The sequence below is a fragment of the Struthio camelus genome, chromosome 21 (genome assembly GCF_040807025.1).
Source record: "Struthio camelus isolate bStrCam1 chromosome 21, bStrCam1.hap1, whole genome shotgun sequence".
NCBI classification, from domain to species: Eukaryota; Metazoa; Chordata; class Aves; order Struthioniformes; family Struthionidae; genus Struthio; species Struthio camelus.
Window position 1 is genome coordinate 8686612 of NC_090962.1, and position 21121 is coordinate 8707732.

Consider the following 21121-nt stretch of genomic DNA (forward strand, 5'->3'; position numbering starts at 1 on the left):
TTTTGGGGAGGGCGAGGGGCCTCCGAGTGTCTTTCGGGGAGGGCGAGGGGCCTCCGAGTGTCTTTCGGGCAGGGCGAGGGGCCTCCGAGTGGCTTTCCGGCAGGGCGAGGTGCTTCCGAGTGGTTTTCGGGGAGGGCGAGGGGCCTCGGAGTGGCTTTCGGGGAGGGCGAGGGGCCTCCGAGTGTCTTTCGGGGAGGGCGAGGGACCTCCGAGTGTCTTTCGGTGTGGGAGAGTGGCCTCCGAGTGTCTTTCGGGGTGGGCGAGGGGCCTCCGAGTGTCTTTCGGGGAGGGCGAGGGGCCTCCGAGTGTGTTTCGGGGAGGGCGAGGGGCCTCCGAGTGGCTTTCGGGGAGAGCGAGGGGCCTCCGAGTGGCTTTCGGGGAGGGTGAGGGGCCTCCGAGTGTCTTTCGGGGAGGGCTAAGGGGCCTCCGAGTGTCTTTCGGGGAGGGCGAGGGGCCTCGGAGCATCTTTTGGGGAAGGCAAGGTGCGTCGGAGTGGCTTTTTGGGACGGCGAGGTGCGTCAGAGTGTCTTTCGGGGAGGGCGAGGGGCCTCGGAGTGGCTTTCGGGGTGGGCGAGGGGCCTCCGAGTGTCTTTCAGGGTGGGCGAGGGGCCTCCGAGTGTGTTTCGGGGAGGGCGAGGGGCCTCCGAGTGTCTTTCGGGGTGGGCGAGGGGCCTCCGAGTGGCTTTCGGGGAGGGCGAGGGGCCTCCAAGTGTCTTTCGGGCAGGGCGAGGGGCCTCCGAGTGTCTTTCGGGGAGGGCGAGGGTCCTCGGAGTGTCTTTTGGGGAGGGCGAGGGGCCTGCGAGTGTCTTTCGGGGAGGGCGAGGGGCCTCCGAGTGGCTTTTGAGGAGGGCGATGGGCCTCCGAGTGTCTTTCGGGGTGGGCGAGGGGCCTCCGAGTGGCTTTCGGGGAGGGCTAAGGGGCCTCGGAGTTTCTTTCGGTTAGGGCGAGGGGCCTCGAAGCATCTTTTGGGGAAGGCAAGGTGCGTCGGAGTGGCTTTTGTGGACGGCGAGGGGCGTCAGAGTGTCTTTTGGGGAGGGCGAGGGGCCTCCGAGTGGCTTTCGGGGTGGGCGAGGGGCCTCCGAGTGTCTTTCGGGGAGGGCGAGGGGCCTCCGAGTGTCTTTCGGGGTGGGCGAGGGGCCTCCGAGTGGCTTTCGGGGTGGGCGAGGGGCCTCCGAGTGGCTTTCGGGGAGGGCGAGGGGCCTCCGAGTGTCTTTCGGGGAGGGCGAGGGGCCTCCGAGTGGCTTTCGGGGAGGGCGAGGGGCCTCCGAGTGGCTTTCGGGGAGGGCGAGGGGCCTCCGAGTGGCTTTCGGGGAGGGCGAGGGGCCTCCGAGTGTCTTTCGGGGTGGGCGAGGGGCCTCCGAGTGTCTTTCGGTGAGGGCGAGGGGCCTCCGAGTGTCTTTCGGGGTGGGCGAGGGGCCTCCGAGTGGCTTTCGGGGAGGGCGAGGGGCCTCCGAGTGGCTTTCAGGGTGGGCGAGGGGCCTCTGAGTGGCTTTCGGGGTGGGCGAGGGGTCTCCGAGTGTCTTTCGGGGTGGGCGAGGGGCCTCCGAGTGGCTTTCGGGGAGGGCGAGGGGCCTCCGAGTGTCTTTCGGGGAGGGCTCGGGGCCTCCGAGTGTCTTTCAGGGAGGGCGAGGGGCCTCCGAGTGGCTTTCGGGCAGGGCGAGGGGCCTCCGAGTGTCTTTCGGGGAGGGCGAGGGGCCTCCGAGTGTCTTTCGGAGAGGGCGAGGGACCTCTGAGTGGCTTTCGGGGAGGGCGAGGGGCCTCCGAGTGTCTTTCGGGGTGGGCGAGGGGCCTCCGAGTGTCTTTCGGGGAGGGCGAGAGGCCTCCAAGTGGCTTTCGGGGTGGGCGAGGGGCCTCCGAGTGGCTTTCGGGGAGGGCGAGGGGCCTCCGAGTGGCTTTCAGGCCAGGCCAGGGTCCTCTGAGTGGCTTTTGGGGAGGGCGAGGGGTCTCCGAGTGTCTTTCGGGGAGGGCGAGGGGCCTCCGAGTGTCTTTTGGGGAGGGCGAGGGGCCTCCGAGTGGCTTTCTGGCAGGGCGAGGTGCTTCCGAGTGGTTTTCGGGGAGGGCGAGGGGTCTCCGAGTGTCTTTCGGGGAGGGCGAGGGGCCTCCGAGTGTCTTTCGGGGAGGGTGAGGGGCCTCCGAGTGGCTTTCGGTGTGGGCGAGGGGCCTCCGAGTGGCTTTCGGGGAGGGCGAGGGGCCTCCGAGTGGCTTTCGGGGAGGGCGAGGGGCCTCCGAGTGGCTTTCGGGGAGGGCGAGGGGCCTCCGAGTGGCTTTCGGGGAGGGCGAGGGGCCTCCGAGTGGCTTTCGGGGAGGGCGTGGGGCCTCCGAGTGTCTTTCGGGGAGGGCGAGTGGCCTCCGAGTGTGTTTCGGGGAGGGCGAGGGGCCTCCGAGTGTCTTTCGGGCAGGGCGAGGGGCCTCCGAGTGGCTTTCGGGGAGGGCGAGGGGCCTCCGAGTGTCTTTCGGGGAGGGCGAGGGGCCTCCGAGTGGCTTTTGAGGAGGGCGAGGGGCCTCCGAGTGTCTTTCGGGGTGGGCGACGGGCCTCGGAGTGGCTTTCGGGGTGGGCGAGGGGCCTCCGAGTGGCTTTCAGGCCAGGCCAGGGTCCTCTGAGTGTCTTTCGGGGAGGGCGAGGGGCCTCCGAGTGTCTTTCGGGGAGGGCGACGGGCCTCCGAGTGGCTTTCGGGCAGGGCGAGGGGCCTCCGAGTGGCTTTTGGGGAGGGCGAGGTGCTTCCGAGTGGTTTTCGGGGAGGGCGAGGGGCCTCCGAGTGGCTTTCGGGGTGGGCGAGGGGCCTCCGAGTGTCTTTCGGGCAGGGCGAGGGGCCTCCGAGTGTCTTTCGGGGTGGGCGAGGGGCCTCCGAGTGTCTTTCGGGGAGGGCGAGGGGCCTCCGAGTGGCTTTCGGAGAGGGCGAGGGGCCTTTGAGAATCTTTCGTTCAGGTCGGGGGGCCACCGAGTGGCTTTTGTGGAGGACAATGGGCATCGGAGTGTCTTTCGGGGAGGGCGAGGGGCCTCCGAGTGGCTTTCGGGGAGGGCGAGGGGCCTGCGAGTGTCTTTCGGGGAGGGCGAGGGGCCTCTGAGTGGCTTTCGGGGTGGGCGAGGGGCCTCCGAGTGTCTTTCGGGGTGGGCGAGGGGCCTCCGAGTGGCTTTCGGGCAGGGCGAGGGGCCTCCGAGTGGCTTTCGGGCAGGGCGAGGGGCCTCCGAGTGGCTTTCAGGCCACGCCAGGGTCCTCTGAGTGGCTTTTGGGGAGGGCGAGGGGCCTCCGAGTGGCTTTCGGGCAGGGCGAGGGGCTTCCGAGTGGCTTTTGGGGAGGGCGAGGTGCTTCCGAGTGGTTTTCGGGGAGGGCGAGGGGCGTCGGAGTGTCTTTCGGGGAGGGCGAGGGTCCTCCGAGTTGCTTTCGGGGTGGGCGAGGGGCCTCCGAGTGGCTTTCGGGGAGGGCGAGGGGCCTCCGAGTGGCTTTCGGGGTGGGCGAGGGGCCTCCGAGTGGCTTTCGGGGTGGGCGAGGGGCCTCCGAGTGTCTTTCGGGGAGGGCGAGGGGCCTCCGAGTGGCTTTCGGGGTGGGCGAGGGGCCTCCGAGTGGCTTTCGGGAAGGGCGAGGGGCCTCCGAGTGTCTTTCGGGGTGGGCGAGGGGCCTCTGAGTGTCTTTCGGGGAGGGCGAGGGGCCTCCGAGTGGCTTTCGGGGAGGGCGAGGGGCCTCCGAGTGTCTTTCGGGGAGGGCGAGGGGCCTCCGAGTGGTTTTCGGGGTGGGCGAGGTGCTTCCGAGTGGCTTTCGGGGAGGGCGAGGGGCCTCCGAGTGGATTTGGGGGTGGGCGAGGGGCCTCGGAGTGTCTTTCGGGGTGGGCGAGGGGCCTCTGAGTGTCTTTCGGGGAGGGCGAGGGGCCTCCGAGTGGCTTTCGGGGTGGGCGAGGGGCCTCCGAGTGTCTTTCGGGGAGGGCGAGGGGCCTCCGAGTGGTTTTCGGGGTGGGCGAGGTGCTTCCGAGTGGCTTTCGGGGAGGGCGAGGGGCCTCCGAGTGGATTTGGGGGTGGGCGAGGGGCCTCGGAGTGTCTTTTGGGGTGGGCGAGGGGTCTCCGAGTGGCTTTGGGGGTGGGCGAGGGGCCTCCGAGTGGCTTTCCGGCCTGGCGAGGGGCCTCCGAGTGTCTTTCGGGGAGGACGAGGTGCCTCCGAGTGGCTTTCGGGGAGGGCGAGGGGCCTGCGAGTGTCTTTCGGGGAGGGCGAGGGGCCTCCGAGTGTCTTTCGGGGAGGGCGAGGGACCTCCGAGTGTCTTTCGGGGAGGGCGAGGGGCCTCCGAGTGTCTTTCGGGGTGGGCGAGGGGCCTCCGAGTGTCTTTCGGGGAGGGCGAGGGGCCTCCGAGTGTCTTTCGGGGAGGGCGAGGGGCCTCCGAGTGGCTTTCGGGGAGGGCCAGGTTCTTCCGAGTGGTTTTCGGGGTGGGCGAGGGGCCTCCGAGTGGATTTGGGTGTGGGCGAGGGGCCTCGGAGTGTCTTTCGGGGAGGGCGAGGGGCCTCGGAGTGTCTTTCGGGGAGGGCGAGGGGCCTCCGAGTGGCTTTCGGGGAGGGCGAGGGGCCTCCGAGTGTCTTTCGGGGTGGGCGAGGGGCCTCCGAGTGTCTTTCGGTGTGGGCGAGGGGCCTCCGAGTGGCTTTCGGGGAGGGCGAGGGGCCTCCGAGTGTCTTTCGGGGTGGGCGAGGGGCCTCCGAGTGTCTTTCGGGGAGGGCGAGGGGCCTCCGAGTGGCTTTCGGGGAGGGCCAGGTTCTTCCGAGTGGTTTTTGGGGTGGGCGAGGGGCCTCCGAGTGGCTTTCGGGGTGGGCGAGGGGCCTCGGAGTGTCTTTCGGGGAGGGCGAGGGGCCTCCGAGTGTCTTTCGGTGTGGGCGAGGGGCCTCCGAGTGGCTTTCGGGGTGGGCGAGGGGCCTCCGAGTGTCTTTCGGGGAGGGCGAGGGGCCTCCGAGTGTCTTTCGGGGTGGGCGAGGGGCCTCCGAGTGGCTTTCGGGGAGGGCGAGGGGCCTCCGAGTGGCTTTCGGGGTGGGCGAGGGGCCTCGGAGTGTCTTTCGGGGTGGGCGAGGGGCCTCCGAGTGGCTTTCGGTGAGGGCGAGGGGCCTCCGAGTGTCTTTCGGGGAGGGCGAGGGGCCTCCGAGTGTCTTTCGGGGAGGGCGAGGGGCCTGCGAGTGTCTTTCGGGGTGGGCGAGGGGCCTCCGAGTGTCTTTCGGGGAGGGCGAGGGGCCTCCGAGTGTCTTTCGGGGTGGGCGAGGGGCCTCCGAGTGTCTTTCGGGGTGGGCGAGGGGCCTCCGAGTGTCTTTCGAGGAGGGCGAGGGGCCTCCGAGTGTCTTTCGGGGAGGGCGAGGGGCCTCCGAGTGTCTTTCGGGGAGGGCGAGGGGCCTCCGAGTGTCTTTCGGGGTGGGCGAGGGGCCTCCGAGTGTCTTTCGGAGAGGGCGAGGGGCCTCCGAGTGGCTTTCGGGGAGGGCGAGGGGCCTCCGAGTGTCTTTCGGGGAGGGCGAGGGGCCACCGAGTGGCTTTCAGGGAGGACGAGGGGCCTCCGAGTGGCTTTTGGGGAGGGCGAGGTGCTTCCGAGTGGTTTTCGGGGAGGGCGAGGGGCCTCGGAGTGGCTTTCGGGGTGGGCGAGGGTCCTCCGAGTGTCTTTCGGGGTGGGCGAGGGGCCTCCGAGTGTCTTTCGGGGAGGGCGAGGGGCCTCCGAGTGTCTTTCGGGGTGGGCGAGGGGCCTCCGAGTGTCTTTCGGGGAGGGCGAGGGGCCTCCGAGTGGCTTTCGGGCAGGGCGAGGGGCCTCCGAGTGTCTTTCGGGGAGGGCGAGGGGCCTCCGAGTGGCTTTCAGGCCAGGCCAGTGTCCTCCGAGTGGCTTTTGGGGAGGGCGAGGGGCCTCCGAGTGTCTTTCGGGGAGGGCGAGGGGCCTCCGAGTGTCTTTCGGGGAGGGCGAGGGGCCTCCGAGTGGCTTTCCGGCAGGGCGAGGTGCTTCCGAGTGGTTTTCGGGGAGGGCGAGGGGCCTCGGAGTGGCTTTCGGGGAGGGCGAGGGGCCTCCGAGTGTCTTTCGGGGAGGGCGAGGGACCTCCGAGTGTCTTTCGGTGTGGGAGAGTGGCCTCCGAGTGTCTTTCGGGGTGGGCGAGGGGCCTCCGAGTGTCTTTCGGGGAGGGCGAGGGGCCTCCGAGTGTGTTTCGGGGAGGGCGAGGGGCCTCCGAGTGGCTTTCGGGGAGAGCGAGGGGCCTCCGAGTGGCTTTCGGGGAGGGTGAGGGGCCTCCGAGTGTCTTTCGGGGAGGGCTAAGGGGCCTCCGAGTGTCTTTCGGGGAGGGCGAGGGGCCTCGGAGCATCTTTTGGGGAAGACAAGGTGCGTCGGAGTGGCTTTTTGGGACGGCGAGGTGCGTCAGAGTGTCTTTCGGGGAGGGCGAGGGGCCTCCGAGTGGCTTTCGGGGTGGGCGAGGGGCCTCCGAGTGTCTTTCAGGGTGGGCGAGGGGCCTCCGAGTGTGTTTCGGGGAGGGCGAGGGGCCTCCGAGTGTCTTTCGGGGTGGGCGAGGGGCCTCCGAGTGGCTTTCGGGGAGGGCGAGGGGCCTCCAAGTGTCTTTCGGGCAGGGCGAGGGGCCTCCGAGTGTCTTTCGGGGAGGGCGAGGGTCCTCGGAGTGTCTTTTGGGGAGGGCGAGGGGCCTGCGAGTGTCTTTCGGGGAGGGCGAGGGGCCTCCGAGTGGCTTTTGAGGAGGGCGATGGGCCTCCGAGTGTCTTTCGGGGTGGGCGAGGGGCCTCCGAGTGGCTTTCGGGGAGGGCTAAGGGGCCTCGGAGTTTCTTTCGGTTAGGGCGAGGGGCCTCGAAGCATCTTTTGGGGAAGGCAAGGTGCGTCGGAGTGGCTTTTGTGGACGGCGAGGGGCGTCAGAGTGTCTTTTGGGGAGGGCGAGGGGCCTCCGAGTGGCTTTCGGGGTGGGCGAGGGGCCTCCGAGTGTCTTTCGGGGAGGGCGAGGGGCCTCCGAGTGTCTTTCGGGGTGGGCGAGGGGCCTCCGAGTGGCTTTCGGGGTGGGCGAGGGGCCTCGAAGTGGCTTTTGGGCAGGGCGAAATGCCTCCGAGTGTCTTTCGGGCAGGGCGACGGGCCTCCGAGTGGCTTTTGGGGCGGGTGAGGGGCGTTGGAGTGGCTTTCGGGGAGGGTGAGGGGCCTCCGAGTGTCTTTTGGAAAGGGCGAGGGTCCTTGGAATGTCTTTCCGGCCTGGCGTCGGGCCTCCGAGTGGCTTTTGGGGAGGGTGAGGCGCCTCGGAGTGGCTTTCGGTGAGGGCGAGGAGCCTCCGAGTGTCTTTCGGGGAGGGTAAGGGGCCTCGGAGTGGCTTTTGGGGAGGGCGAGGGGCCTTTGAGTGTCTTTTTTGGAGGGCTAGGGGCCTTTGAGAGTCTTTTGTTCAGGTCGGGGGCCCACCGAGTCGCTTTTGTGGAGGACAATGGGCCTCGGAGTGGCTTTCGGGGAGGGCGAAGGGCCTCCGAGTGGCTTTTGTGGAGGGCCAGGGGCCTCCGAGTGTCTTTCGGTGAGGGTGAGGGTCCTCGTAGTGATTTTTTAGCGGGCCTAGGAGTCACCGAGTGCCTTTAGGGAAGGTCTAGGCACCTCGGAGTGACTTTTTGTGGAGGCTGTGAGGCCTTCAAGTGGCTTTCGCGGAGGCCGAGGAGGCTCGGAGTGGCTTTCGGGGTGGACTTGTTCTGGAGGGCCTGAGAGTCCGTTGTTGTCACCTGCCTGGTGATGGTGATTGTGACGTCACTTGTGTCTCAGCGATGGGGGGACAGGGAGAAGGCCGTGGGATAAAGTGGCAGCGCAATGAAATTTCTGGCCGGCCACACGAATACATGCTGCTTACGCGTCGCCCTCGATGCTGTCACACCTTAACAGCGTCTTTCATTAGCTTCACAAGTTTGGCTTGGGGTCTTTTTGGTTTCGTTTGTTTTTTTTTTTAATTTTTATTTTTAACCGCTGTGTACTGCAATGTCAAAAGCAAGCCCCAAACTGCCGTCAGGAGTCTTGTAAGTGATTTCTGAGGAGGGCCCTGACGCTCTCAGAGAATCGCGCTCCCTCTTGTGACTTCGGCAGGGAGCACCGTCTTCCCGGTTGGGAATATCGAGCCTCTGTTAAGCGCTCCGTAGTTGAACTAAGTAATCGAAATGATCGGCTGGGGCTGTTGTGGGTAAACATTTCGGTGAATGTCCAGAAGAAACAACAACAGGCAATTACGTTTTAATATTGCATCGTTTCTAAGTAAACAAAAATATTGTTCTTCATTTATTTTATTAGCGATGTAGAACATCAGAAAGCTGACTGGGTTAGTATCCACAAGAGAATATGCCAGCTACTGATTCCAATCCATACGTCCTTACCTTTTTTCAGTTCTGAAAAAGAAAGAAAACGCGGCATGGAACAGCTGCTGAACCAGCAGGTATGTGCAAGAAAAGAAAGAATACCACTTCAAAGTGCTACCAGTGAAATTTAATTACATCCTCTATTCCTCTGTTTTGATGTACACACTATTGGGAAGGCATCTAGCAGGTTAATCGGTGTTTTCTTTTAAAGATAGAGAAAGTAAAAATTAATAATAAAAAATAACAATATTTAGCAGGCATTGTCTGGGAAGGAGTGGGAGCATCCTCCCTCCAGCTCTGCAAGCCTCTTGCCTTTTAGCAGTCCTGCCTCAAAGTCCCGAGCGTCCTCATCTTTGGCTTGGTAGCAGCGCTCCCTGATCCCTACCTTTCTCAGGCTTGCAAAGGTACTCAGTAAAGTTTGTTTCTGACCCAGCTGATTTTTGGTTTTTACAGAGTATCCCCTCCTTCACTGATGAGAAGGATTCCCCCTTCTCAAAGGAAGGGGCAAAGAGGGGCCTGGCCAACTTTAAACACTCTTCTGCTAAGTATGGTCTTTTATCCCTGCTTTTTTGGCCTCATGGGACGTGCAGATGTACGGCTCCTTTCCAGCCTGCGAGGTTTGAACTCTCCCTTTTTGTTTGTTTGTGGGGTGGCAGAATCTGCCTTTCCACAACGCTGATGAAATGAAATAACCCACCCTAATACATCTGCTTTGATCTTTCCCATAAAAATAAATTATTTTTCTGTCTTTGCATAACTCCTAATCACAGGCTAATAGGACAACAGAACAACTACAAGTGAGACTGTAACAATCAAACAGTGCCATTGAGAACAACATCATTCATCTTCTAGAGTTTACATCTTATTTAATAATGTATCGTTTTTAAGACTGTTTCCGTGCTCGATGCGAGTGCTTTGGTGACTGGCTCATTGCTGCAGCCTTTCTTGGTAGCATCCAGAAAGAAAAGGCCTAAACAGGGATGAACCTGGATGGACAAAATCCTGCTTATTAAAGGCCCGTGATAGGATTTAGGTAGCAAATTTAAGTTTTGTAGGAACTGTGCACTGACTACCCAGTTCATTTTTGAAAAATCCTATCTGATTGAAAATCACAAGCAAGATTGTTGACCAAAGTCCAAATAAGCTGTGTTATAACCATATGCCCTAGAAGCCAAGAGAGTGGCAGTAATCATGTAGAGGCCAGAGACCATTATCTAAACATGTAGGATAAGTTATAATCCCAGTGTTTGGATATTGGGAAAGGCATCCTGAATATAGGAAAACCAGGCTTCATTCAGGACAGAAATGAGCTTCTAAGTTGCACAGTTGTTCTGGCAGGAGTAATTCCATCGTACAAGGCCAGTGTCGAAAAAAAATGCAAAAGCTCCTAATTTGTCCCAGTTCAAGTTTAAGTTGATCTTTTCAACTTGATTCAAGCTGACCTTTTCAAATCTGCAAGGAAGCAAAAGTAAACTAGTCCTACCAGGGTGGTGGTAGCTTTCTTTTTGCATATTTAGGTATTGAGGTGTCCTTTTTTCCAAGAAACTTTACCAACACGTTGAACACTGATGCCGAAAGCATCTGTTGTTATTACATTATTGATTTTCTAGGAACTAGAATTATGCTGTACACATTACAAAAGACCACATGGTGACCAAATCAAGGAACTAATCCAGCTGGAAGCTAATAATTTGTTTTTAATAGGTTACAAGGGAAGCAGCAGGAACATGGGGCTGGTAAAGAAGGAGGCAAAAGGAGAAGCACTCCTTTGATTGGAGTGCACATCTAGGTTAGCACGTAGCAACTGCAAAACTGCAGCTTGAGCCAAGGGTTGGATTAACTTCATGGGAAAAGACATGGGCAGCAGACTGATTTTTTTTTTTAAAGTAGAGATTTGTATAGGATTTTTGACAACTCTGATTGCATTTATTCTTTGAGTTTTATCTCTTCCAGACAATTTAAATAAAAGTAAGTCTCAGAATAGCATATGGAGTGACATCTTGTCTTCCTTCTCTCTTAAGAGAGACGTCAATGCATGAAAAAGCAGTAACATGCTTTCTTCTGCAGCAAGATTGCAGCTCCTAGCTCACAAATGAGGTCAGCATTGAGTTTGTACAGCAAGGTATAGAGAAACTTCTACAGACAAGGTTTGGTCTAGCCTAACTGACAAGTGTCAGAAGAGCAGTGTGGAGAGGGCAAGATTATTTAAAATGCCCCATCTTGCTGGCTTCATTATTTGCCTACTCATAAAGCCAGCAAAAGTGAGCCTGCTTTGAAGCCCAAGGGAAAGCTATGTAGTCTCATGACAACTGGAGGAAAAAAAAAAAAAACTCTTCTTTTCAAAGCCAGCACAGAGGTTTAATATTTCTTGAACATTTCAGTTCTACTTCAAACTCCTGCACGGTGTTTATTTGAAAAACACACAGCTTGAGCCTCAGTCAGGACACAGGAAAGCTTGTGCACATCAAAATGCCCTTTGGCCTGAGGGAAGGTGCATTAAGCTGAGAGCCAGGAGATTATGAGTTTCATACCTCGCCTGTACTCCAAAGCTTTGTTGATAAAAATCTGCTTTTGTCGACATAGCCGTGGGGGTGCCTGCAGACAGTACCTTCGAGCTGACAAAACTCCAGGTTTCTGTTTGTAGAATAGCCTCACCTGCCTGCGTGATGTCAGCTCACCGCAGCCCCTGGGTATGGGAAAAGAGCCACACCTCAACCAGCTACAGCAGTCCTCCAGCACCAACGCTAGCCCTGCTGTTTGCACGCTTTAACTCAAAGGGCCCTTAGACAAACTGACTAGAAGCTTGGCTTCCTCCTTGAACCGTACTTCTGTTCAAGGCGTGCCATCGTTGGCGGCGCCCGCGAGTGAGTAAATGAACACGGCGCAGAACCCCACGTGTGCGCCCAACGCCCCAATCCCACCTGGAGCGGAGCTGGGGTCCTCGGCCTCCTCAAACCATAAACGGCAAGAACTGCGTGGGGGGCATCTTCAGACAAATCTCTGTAATTGCAGCACACATGAAAAGAGCCAACAGGGTGCAGGTCTGGGGGAGGTGGAGCTATAAGCAAGATGAAAAACAGTGTGGGGCCAAAGCTAATGATTCCCCCCTCCCAGGCTTACTACTGTGTGGGCTTAAATATTCAGTGACGTGGGGCTTCTGTTGTCTCCTGCCCTTTCTGCTGGGCCAGAGCCTGACCATTAGCTTGTCCTCCCTCCAGAGGCCTTAAAATAGATCCCATCGTGGGAGGCCGTGATGCTCCTGTTGATGAGGAATAAAAAGAGAACTATGCTGACCTCAAACGCCTCCCCAGACGGCAGTGTTTGACACCCATGTACCAAAGCTGGCATCAGCTGCAGCAGAAAACGAGCAGCAAAGACACAAAAGGCAGCCTGGCAAATAATAGCTTTTACTGCTTTTCGCCTTGACCACGCGCTGACTTTCTCCTTGGCACCACATGCTCCCCCAACACAGTTGGGTTTTGGGGCATGCCCTTGTGCGTACGCTGGCGGCTCAGGGGCTAGGGAGGGAGCGATGGCTGGGTTTTCCTGCTCTTGGCTGTCCCTGATGCAGCAGGAACTACTGTTTTTGAGGTGTGTTCTGCACAGTTCTTATTTATCTGGACCAGCCAGGGTCTTCAGGAAACACTCAGGCTCCTCTTAACATTCCCTATCCCTGTGCTGTTCCTTTGCCACAGTACAATTCTTTGCCTCTCTGAGCACGTGAAGCTCACCAAAATGCCAAAGCCTTGAACTGGCCTCCAAAAGCACTCAGTTTGCTTTTTCTGCTCTCTGCTCAGCCACAGCTGGAAAACATCAGCCAAAGCAGAGCCTTTGGCTGAGGTAAAGGCAAGGTAAAAGGTGAAATGGTATTTTCTGCAGGCGCTCACTGCACAGGCCTGCCCGTGCCTCCTAGCAAGAGAAGAGCGCCTTGCTGACTTACCACGACAGCGCTTCTAGACGCACCAGCAACCCAATTTCTTTGCAGGCAGTCTTGCCTCTGCAGAGCTGGTGTGAAAAACCAATATGGAATATGTTGGGAACTTGCAACAACTACAGTGAAAGCAAGTGTCCTGGCTTTTTCGTTGGCATCCTTCAGTGTGCTGTAGGGACACAGCCCCTACAGTCGCAGCAGAGCTCTGGCAAGGAAGAAGCATTCAAGTGCATATACACTTATGGAGCTGATAAGGAGATCAAGTGCTGCAAAGGGTGAGAAGACCAAACGTGGCGAGCATTCCTAGGAGTAGCAAAAGACAGGAAGCAACTCTATGTATGGAAACATTATGGTTTCTGACAGCAAACAGAAATCCTGCGGAAGCTGCTTGATCACCAAACTGAGCTTGGGCATTGGAGATACAAGAGGATAGTTCAGTGTGTTAAAGTTTCCTGATTTTGACCAGCTTTCCAGGCTCCATGACAAAAATACCAGGAGCTCAGTGGCCTTCAGAGGCCAGAACTGGCCACAAGAGGGAGGGAAGAACCTGCCCATGCCTGGGATGCACACAGGTCTCCTGCTATCGTGCTGCAGCACCCAGCGAAGAGCAGTCTCCTTGCTTACAAGGTCTCCTGCGGATGGAGATGTGCCGTGCTGGCACTACCTTGGCAAGCCATACGCTTCGCTCTGCTGCCTGCTCTGAGTCATCGTTATTACTGTCAGCAAAACCCTGCTGTAGCCCCTTTGTCTAATCTTTTCTATGGTCTTGTGATGTTCATTTTTTGTGCTTCACAGCTTTTATTGCTGCAGACCTATTAGCCTTTTCTTCCTAGGCTTCACGGGTTCTTCATCTCTTAAGACACCACATGACCTAAGAGAGCGCCCAAGGCTGTTCCTGCTAGAAGTAGGAATGAAATCCAGGCTCTGATAATGACAGTTCTAATTTCCATCCATTAATTACAGACGCAACAGAGATTATGGTCACCATTAACAGTTTGCAAACAACTTAAATGTAAAAAGAGACCTCGCTTATTACTTCTCCTTATCCTTTGCTCACTGTATTCTGTTATTATCTTTCCTTGTAGAAACACATTATCGATCTTGCGTATGGCACAGCCCAGAAGTTTATTCTTGAAGGAAAGCCTGGAAAAGTGATACCCGCAGGTTTGCAAGCACTGCATTTCAGCATTTGCGTGTATGGCTCATATTCTGTGGATGTGATACCTGCTTATCTCGTCTTGGCCGAGGCCTGCATTGGTAAGCATTGGTCTAAACAGTAACTTTGGCAAGGGCAAGACCTCCCTGGGGGTCAGGTTTCTGGTTTCCTTTTACCATTTATCAGGAGAGGACAAGCTCTGCACTTCAACGTTGTGCCATGCATCTACCCTGCCCTTCCTCAAGGGCATTCCAGAGAAATTTGAGAAGTTGCCCACCTTTTTCCTGAGTGCCTCTGAGAAAAGGCTTGCTCACCAGTGATGAGGGATCAGGGAACGCAAAGTAAATCTTTTCCCCATCTCTTCTGTGTCCCACAAGAGAAGCGATCTGAAAATCTGTTCTTTGCCTCTGTGGCTTCCTATGACTCTCAGAAGCATTAAATTCCCAAGGGTGGTTGCTTGGGCTCATGATCTCAGAGGACCGGCAAGCGTTTCTGAGGCTGCTGCATCAGAGGAACGCCTCGGTGCGTTCACAAAAGTGAGCTCTGCCTTAAGATTGTGCTCCTTTTTCCAATGACTTGATATTAAAAAAAAAAAAGTTAGAAACCACTTTCTTCAGTTGCAGATATAAAGGACTGAGAAATCACTGCAAATCATTGCTATTACAGCAGCAACCATGATGCTCTTCTAGCAAAATTGAGTAGTTTCAAGGGTTGTCTTAAATTGGGTGGAGAGAGAAGGGGAAAAAAATCCCCTCAGTAATTCAAGTGTGATAATACACAAATCATTAGTCACTGTAGCTAGCTGGAACTGTTTCGAACGTACTTTCAGCGATACTGAATGATACCTAATTTTTGGCTTCTCCTGTAGCTCTAGACACTCAGCCTGTCTGTAAAATTAGGTTTTGAGCACTTGTTTGACTAAGGAGCATTCAGCAGAGAAGTGGGACATCCACGAACTAGATTTCTCTGTCAAGCTACTGCAAAGGGAAAACGGGTAGTATTCTCTGCCTTTCTAAACATAAAATGCTCTCAGCTTGTATCCTGCTTATGTCTACGTGTCATTTCAGGTGCTGACTGCCTTATGCAGGCGACTACGTATCTCTCCCAAGCTCAGTGGATTGTCCTCAAAACTCCAGACTGCAGCCTTGCCATTCAGTATAAATTGCATCGGGATCTGGGTCTCCTCTGTGCCGCTAAAGGAAACTTCGAACAGTCTGTATATCACCTAGCAAATGACGTAAGCCACTGAAAATACAGAAGCACTTTGGGGTCCCTTCCTTCTTTAGTTGTTCCAGATTGCTGTAAAAACCCCAGCAGACATGCTTGTAGTATTGATTTTAGGCATCAGGAGGGTAAGCACGTTAAGAAAACCAGAACTGTCTAGATCTAAGGCACTTGCGCATCTGTGCTTATTCAAAGTTGTGTTTTAGCAGTTATCCTTATTCCCTGGAGTTGTGCACACCTTCTCTTTGCTACATCTGCTTATACAGTTATCGATCAGCTTTGCTATGGTCGTGAGATGAATAGACACTCCTACTACAACTTGGTATAGTTGCCTTTTAGTCAGTAGATAAGTTACTTTATTTTAGCTGTCATTTTCCTTGATACTTTTTTTGTTAGGCAGCAGTTCAACTGTTATTCAATGAATGAATTGTTTATTTAACTATTTAAATGGCTGATTCAATAACAGTTTCTCCCATTCAGTCTTTTTGGCTGCGAGAGCAGCTTGTCAAATTTGAAATCTGTTTATTGCCAATTGTGTCCCTGAGATGCTTTGCCTGTCATTTAATTCCCCCAGAGAGAGATGAACTGCCCGATTTACCATTTGTCTCTATCACATATAGACTAAATTTACCCAGCGCGGAGTGACAATTGCCCGCTGCTGTTGGATTTGATGGTAGCCTTTTGCAACAGCTTTGTGGGGATGTAAATGATGACCTATGATAGAGGAGAATTAGATCCTTTCTGTTCCAATATCTACACCCTTGACTTGATTTAGTCTTTCAGCCCATCAGGAGACATTCCCTGCAGCGCCACTCTTTTTAGGTAGCCTGGATGCGGGGCCTGAAAGGGGCTCAGGGAGGAGATTTTTGCCTTTAGACTGCTCTGGCAGATACCAGAGTCACACTAAGACCTGCTTGAACTCTGGCTACGTGTCCGAGATCTGCTGAGAGTCACGCGCCGGCTCAGAATAGCCGGAATGCAACTCCGCGCTCCCGCTCCCCTCCCCACGCCGCGCCTGGGGCTTCGGGGGCAGGCAAAGGCTCCCGGTGCGCGACCAGAGAGCCCAAGAGCTGCGGCAAGTCGCGCGTTTAAAGAAGGGAGACGTATGAGCCGCGCAGCATGAGAAAGACAGGTGGGAAACCTGCCCGTGATTCGCCAGGGTAACACACCACCCTAAGGGTGCCTCTGCGCCAGGGAATAGCGCTAGCGGGAGACTGGGGTGGGAGGGTGAATTCCTCCATATAAACCAGGAAATGCCCTTTTTTTAGTACCACATTTTTCAGTTGTAATCGGATATGACTAATGCCACAGCTGCGCAGCAGAGGGAATGCTCTGTAACGTTAACCCATAATGAAAAATTTGCCAGGTTTATTTTGATATGAACACTAAAGTTGTGCAAATTTTTTTTTTTTTTTAAACACTGATTTCAGATTTACCTTGCTAGTTGTGAATTTGGACCAAACGCTATTCAGACAGCTGGAGGATATTTCCACTTGGCGAATATTTTCTTTCGCCAGAACAAAATGGACATAGCAAACTCACTCTATGCTGAGGTTGGTAAAACCAAAGCTCATCTGATATGCATTTCTTAGTTTTATTTCTGTGCTCTTTCCAGCGTTTCCTCATTCCTGACTGCCTTTAGGATGACTGTGAGCGTGACTGTGAGTGAGGTTGATGTTGCCTTCTAGCATTCATCTCAAACACTTTTTTCATAGATAAACATTCCTTTGAGTTACAGCTAGGATAGATAAAGCACTTGGTAAAAACTTGTCATTGAAGTTGCAGTCTTCAACTTGGGTAGCCAAACCTCATTTAAAAAACATAGCTTTGCTACCACATACCCTGGGCAGAGGTTAAAGATAGTCCCCCCGGGTAGAAGAGGTGGCCCTGGTGTTTCCATAGCCAGGGAAGAGTGGCTGAGCCCTAATGGGATGCGACGGAGTCATGCGAAATTTAAACCGAGTATCAGTGAAAAGTCACACGGAGAAGAGTTTCTCAGGATGGGATGATCGTGCAAGGGAAGTTAACAACTGTCTAATCTCCCTAGTTACTTAAACTTGCATTGTGCAAGTTACCTGAAAAAGGAGCCTTTTTCTGGTTAGGCTGATTTCCTACAGAAATAAGACTTTTGTGGTTGTGCAGTCTGCCTCTGTTCCAAACTTCAGCCAAATTTGCTTTTAGTTACGGGTTTAGTTAAATTTGCTCAAGTGTGATGATAATTAGTAGTCAGGTGGCAAAGTGAGCTTGCAGCTAAAGCTCCCACCGAGGCAAGAGCAGTCAGATCTCTGCTTGAAGCGTCCTGCTTGGCAGCAGCCGGCCCGCTGACCAGTGAGTGCTCAGGTTATCATGGTATGGACTTGTATTGCAGGACACGTTGCTTACAGGACAGCTAGTTGCTAAATAGCCAGTGCTAATACAAGCGAAATAATTTCCATTGCCTTCCTGGTAGGTGACTGCCATCTGGCATGCCTTTCTCATGACGTCAGTTCAAACACAGGAGCAAATTCTCAAGTTGCAAGCAGAAGCGTCTCCATTCGATGAGGACAGGGAAGTCAGCAAAGACCATCTGAGTAAGTAGCTGCAGGAAGGGTTGGGAGGTGGGACTTTAAAGAGTCCCTCCATCCCACTGCTCATATTTACTGGGTGGTTTTGTCCCTGACATTTCCATAGACCAAATTTAATCAGGGGTCATAGGTATCTGATATTGATGCTCAGTGGATTATTCTCGATCAAACAAACGAGGCCACTTTAGAAACAAGGGTGTTCAAATGGAAACACGGCCTTGCAGTATTTCCCCTTTTTTGTTTACCTGTTGCTTTTCGCAGCGCTCCAGGCAATGACTTTAATGATACAAGAGTTTGTCTTTCAGAATTCAATTCCACTTCAAGATTCTCATTTACCTTCAGTTTCTTTGTCTCTATTTAATTATGCAAAAGTGACATTTCATCTCACTTGGGCAGCTTTACAGCTCTTTATTCTGAAGCAGTAGGACACGATGGCATAGTGTGTGCTGATAGTTGGATGTATTAATCTGGAAAATACTCTCAGAAGTGGAGCTAGGGAATCTCTCTCGCTTACGACATGTAAAGGAAGCTGCATGAAGCATTAGCAAATATGCTGGAGCTCATGGTACTGCACTACACTCCACCAAAGTCAGACTAGACTATGTTCCTTGTCTTCTAACATCTATGGCAATAAAAGCACTGTCAGAAGAAAAATGTTTCTGTGGATCTCTTTACACGGCTTTCTATCAGTAGTTGCTGCAGTAGACAGGGCTACACGATACCATCTTTGGTTATGACAGCAATATGAACATTGCTCTTTTCATGCAGCTGTTATGACTCCACATCCTTACTAAAGGCTAATCAACACAATTACTGACTGGATGAAAAGATATCTGCTAATGGGTATGGAATTTGCATGGAGCTGGGATACCACGTTGATGCTTGTAGTAGAAAGGCTTTGATGTCTAGAAGAGATAATTGGACAGCTTTGAATATATTATCTTGTATACGTACAACCAACAAAATTATTTCTTTCTTGATGCAGCTGAAGCCGAGCAAGCAGAAACAATTCAAGCACTGAATGCAATATTAGATTTCAGAGAACAGGCACCAAAGCAACAGCCTGATGAGACTGCCAAAGTTTTGCATTCTCTTGCAATGCTTTATTACCTGAGCATGGATTTATCAAAGGTAGGTTTCACCTGGTGATGACTGCTTTTGTCCTCAGTGAAAGGTCATACCACGTTATAATCATACAGTAATGTTTGCTCAAGTAACCTTTGCCTTGGCGAACTTGTGGGCTGTTTTCTGCTTTCTGCCAAACAGAATCACAGGCTTTGTGAGCCCTGCAGGCCTGTGGTGAATAGGACTTTGCAATCAGCTTGAACATCCACTTGCAAAACCCACCTGGCTGTCCTTGGGCAAAGCGCTTGGAGTCCAGATCTCCGCGTAGCTTTGCACAGGGTCGGCTGGGTCCAGGAGCGTTCCCTAACTCTTGCTGCTGGCACCCACCGCACAAAGTGAGGAACGCAAGCTAGCTGCCTGTGTTCACCTGGCACCTCTCCCAAGGTGATAACTCCCTTGGAGCACCAGATAGCCCAGGACAGAGCTGCCTCGGTAGCTCTGCCCGAAGCCGGTTCACGATCTGCACTCAGTCAGGGCTGATAAAGCCTACGGGATCGGTTTTGATCTGTGCTCCCCATCCCCGGTGGATCCTGTTAGGCAGCGAGTGAGACATAGGCCCTGCGTGCGTCTCACCATGAGCCAGGCTATCTGTCATCACCATGGCCTTAATGTAGATTCAGTCTACCGGACTCTCTAGTTCAGTTTTGGGTTTGTACCACCTTATTTGAGCGTTGCTAAAACTTTCAGGTGTGACTAAGTTTGGAGTGCCCAATTCTCTGCGTTAAAAACTGATTTTGAGAAATTGCTGAGCTGTGACCATCTGGAAGTCAGGCCCCTTTGCTTGGGTTAGGCATTCAAAAATCTCCAGGTTCTTCTGCCTGTCTTTCAGAGGGTGAAAATATGGATTCCTGATGGTCTCTTGATGGTAGAAGAGAAAGTCATAGCAAGAATCAATGTTTGGAAGATACAAGTAGCCAAATTCAAATTAGAAAAAAGACAAAGCTTTCTAACTGAGTGTCTAGTCGCTGGAAAAGTTACCAAGGGAAATGAGGGATTTAGTTTCATAAACAGAGTCAATGCAGCTGTTTTTTCCTGAAATAGATGTGGGAATGCTCACGTGAACTGCTTTGTCAGACAGAAAGTAATGATCTCCAGTTGGGGGGGGGGGGGAGCTGGGGCTGGTAATCTCTTCTGTCTGCACAACTGGATCCTAAATGTGATATCTGTTGGCAGCTTTACTCTCCCCTCTAACGCAGCTTGCCCAGGTCACCCTCTGAAACAAGCGCTTGAGTTGCTAGAGCCTCGATCCGACCCAGTGCGGCTCTGCAGATATTTGAAGTACCCATTGAGAAAAGTCAAATTCATGACAGTTGTTTTGCCTTTGCTGTTTCTTTTCAGGCTCAGGAAGTGGGGGTGAAAGCCTTTGACCTGGTGAACCAACTGCCCCAGCAAGAGTCTCTAGAAGCCATTGATCATTTGTTAAAGTTGATTAACTCCAAGCCTTTCTACAAAACGTGAGGAGCTATTTCTACCGGACCTAAACAGGTAATCTAGCCGAACGCTTAACTAGATTACTGAAAACAGAACGCAAATGCCTTACAAACTGTAGGACCTTTCTGCTACTGGCATCTTTCTACACATGTCCCTTTTCTGTCTCAAGCTGTTAATGAAAAGTTAAACTTTGTGGTCCTTTTAGTTGATTTTTCCTGTGCTGGTCAGGAGCTGTAACTTGTCGTGCAAGGACTCAGTGTGAGGGCAGGAAACAAACACAACTGACACAAGGTGAATAAATAATTACCTACCTGCTAGCATGAAGCAGCACAACAGCCTCCTGCGTCTTCACATCGCCTGTCCGGAAGCTAAGGCCAAGTCAGGTGTTTGCTCGTGTTTTAGAGGCGTCTCATAGCTCTGGGCGCTGATGGGCTCTGAGATTTGTCCCACTGGTGGGAGAAGTCATGTCCGGGAGGGACCACGAGGACGACATCGGGGACTACGAGCAAAGGAGGAGAAGGCCAGCTGGCTCCAAGCTTGCCAGCGTGTAGGCGTCCCGTGAACCCTGCAGCCAGCCCCCGAAGCTGGGGGGGGGGGGTCAACGCTGGGGACTCCCTCTTCTCCTCCATCTGCATGCTGCCAACTTGCAGCTCTCACGGGCCTCCCCAGAGCCCTGGGGAGCAGAGAAACGCGACCGGCAGGGCCCAGGGCGAGGGGAGGGTCTGCGCGAGCCTTGGGGTGAAGGCAAAGAGGGCACAGGAGAAGGACTAAAGGGAAGTCGGGAGAGAGAGAGAGACGGGTACAGGGCTGGCGAACGGAGCCGGAGGCAGCCGGAGACACCGCAGGCTGTGCCGCGAACGCGGTTCGGACCCCGCAGCCTGTGACGGCCTCGCACCGAGCAGCAAAGGGGAGCTGGCCCTGCTGCTAAGGTCTGCGTTCAGCTGGGCTTTGAGCCTGCGATTAAGTCCTGTTTACTTCAGGAGGATTTATGAGCGCGCTTAACTGCCTTGCTGAACTGGGATGGAGTCAAGCACGCCTTTAAGTGCTTTGTTGTGCTGGGACCTGAGCAATAAAAGGGATTGCTGGTAAAGGGAAAGCCACTCGCTCCTGCTCAACTAGTGTTTAATTGCACAGGGAGGAACAGCTCTGCTCGGCGCGCATGGGGGACCTCGCGGCAGGAGCCCTCCAGCTTCTTCTCCGGGACATGCTGCTCCCGGGGACCGGCCTTCCTCCGCGCACATCAGCCTGCTGGCACCCTGCCTCGGTACGCGGAGGATTTGGGTCACCGCGGCTGGGGATTTGGAGCTGCGGGCTCGGCTGGAGCAGATATATAATCCCTCCGCGCGTGGTGCGTTGGGCCAGCGTCCCCTGCCCGGAGGGCTGCTTGGAG

The 21121-nt window shown here is 54.8% G+C and overlaps 1 protein-coding gene across 1 annotated transcript; it reads left to right on the forward strand.

Moving 5' to 3' along the window:
* Positions 1-471: 471 nt before the first annotated feature.
* On the forward strand, positions 472-20060 carry ZMYND12 (zinc finger MYND-type containing 12). Its single transcript, XM_068915811.1, has 8 exons — positions 472-513; positions 8329-8377; positions 13317-13488; positions 14455-14624; positions 16042-16164; positions 17061-17181; positions 18161-18306; positions 19639-20060. Exons 2-8 carry the CDS (start codon positions 8354-8356, stop codon positions 19756-19758), a joined length of 876 nt encoding a protein of 291 aa, XP_068771912.1. The 5' UTR covers positions 472-513; positions 8329-8353; the 3' UTR covers positions 19759-20060.
* Positions 20061-21121: the final 1061 nt, after the last annotated feature.

Bases quoted from the DNA above. Each gene is read 5' to 3' on its own strand.
- ZMYND12 (XM_068915811.1), top strand. From the start codon at position 8,354: ATGGAACAGCTGCTGAACCAGCAG. The intron at 14,625-16,041 runs GTAAGCCACTGA...CACTGATTTCAG, and splicing joins TATATCACCTAGCAAATGAC to ATTTACCTTGCTAGTTGTGA. The intron at 17,182-18,160 runs GTAAGTAGCTGC...TTCTTGATGCAG, and splicing joins AGTCAGCAAAGACCATCTGA to CTGAAGCCGAGCAAGCAGAA.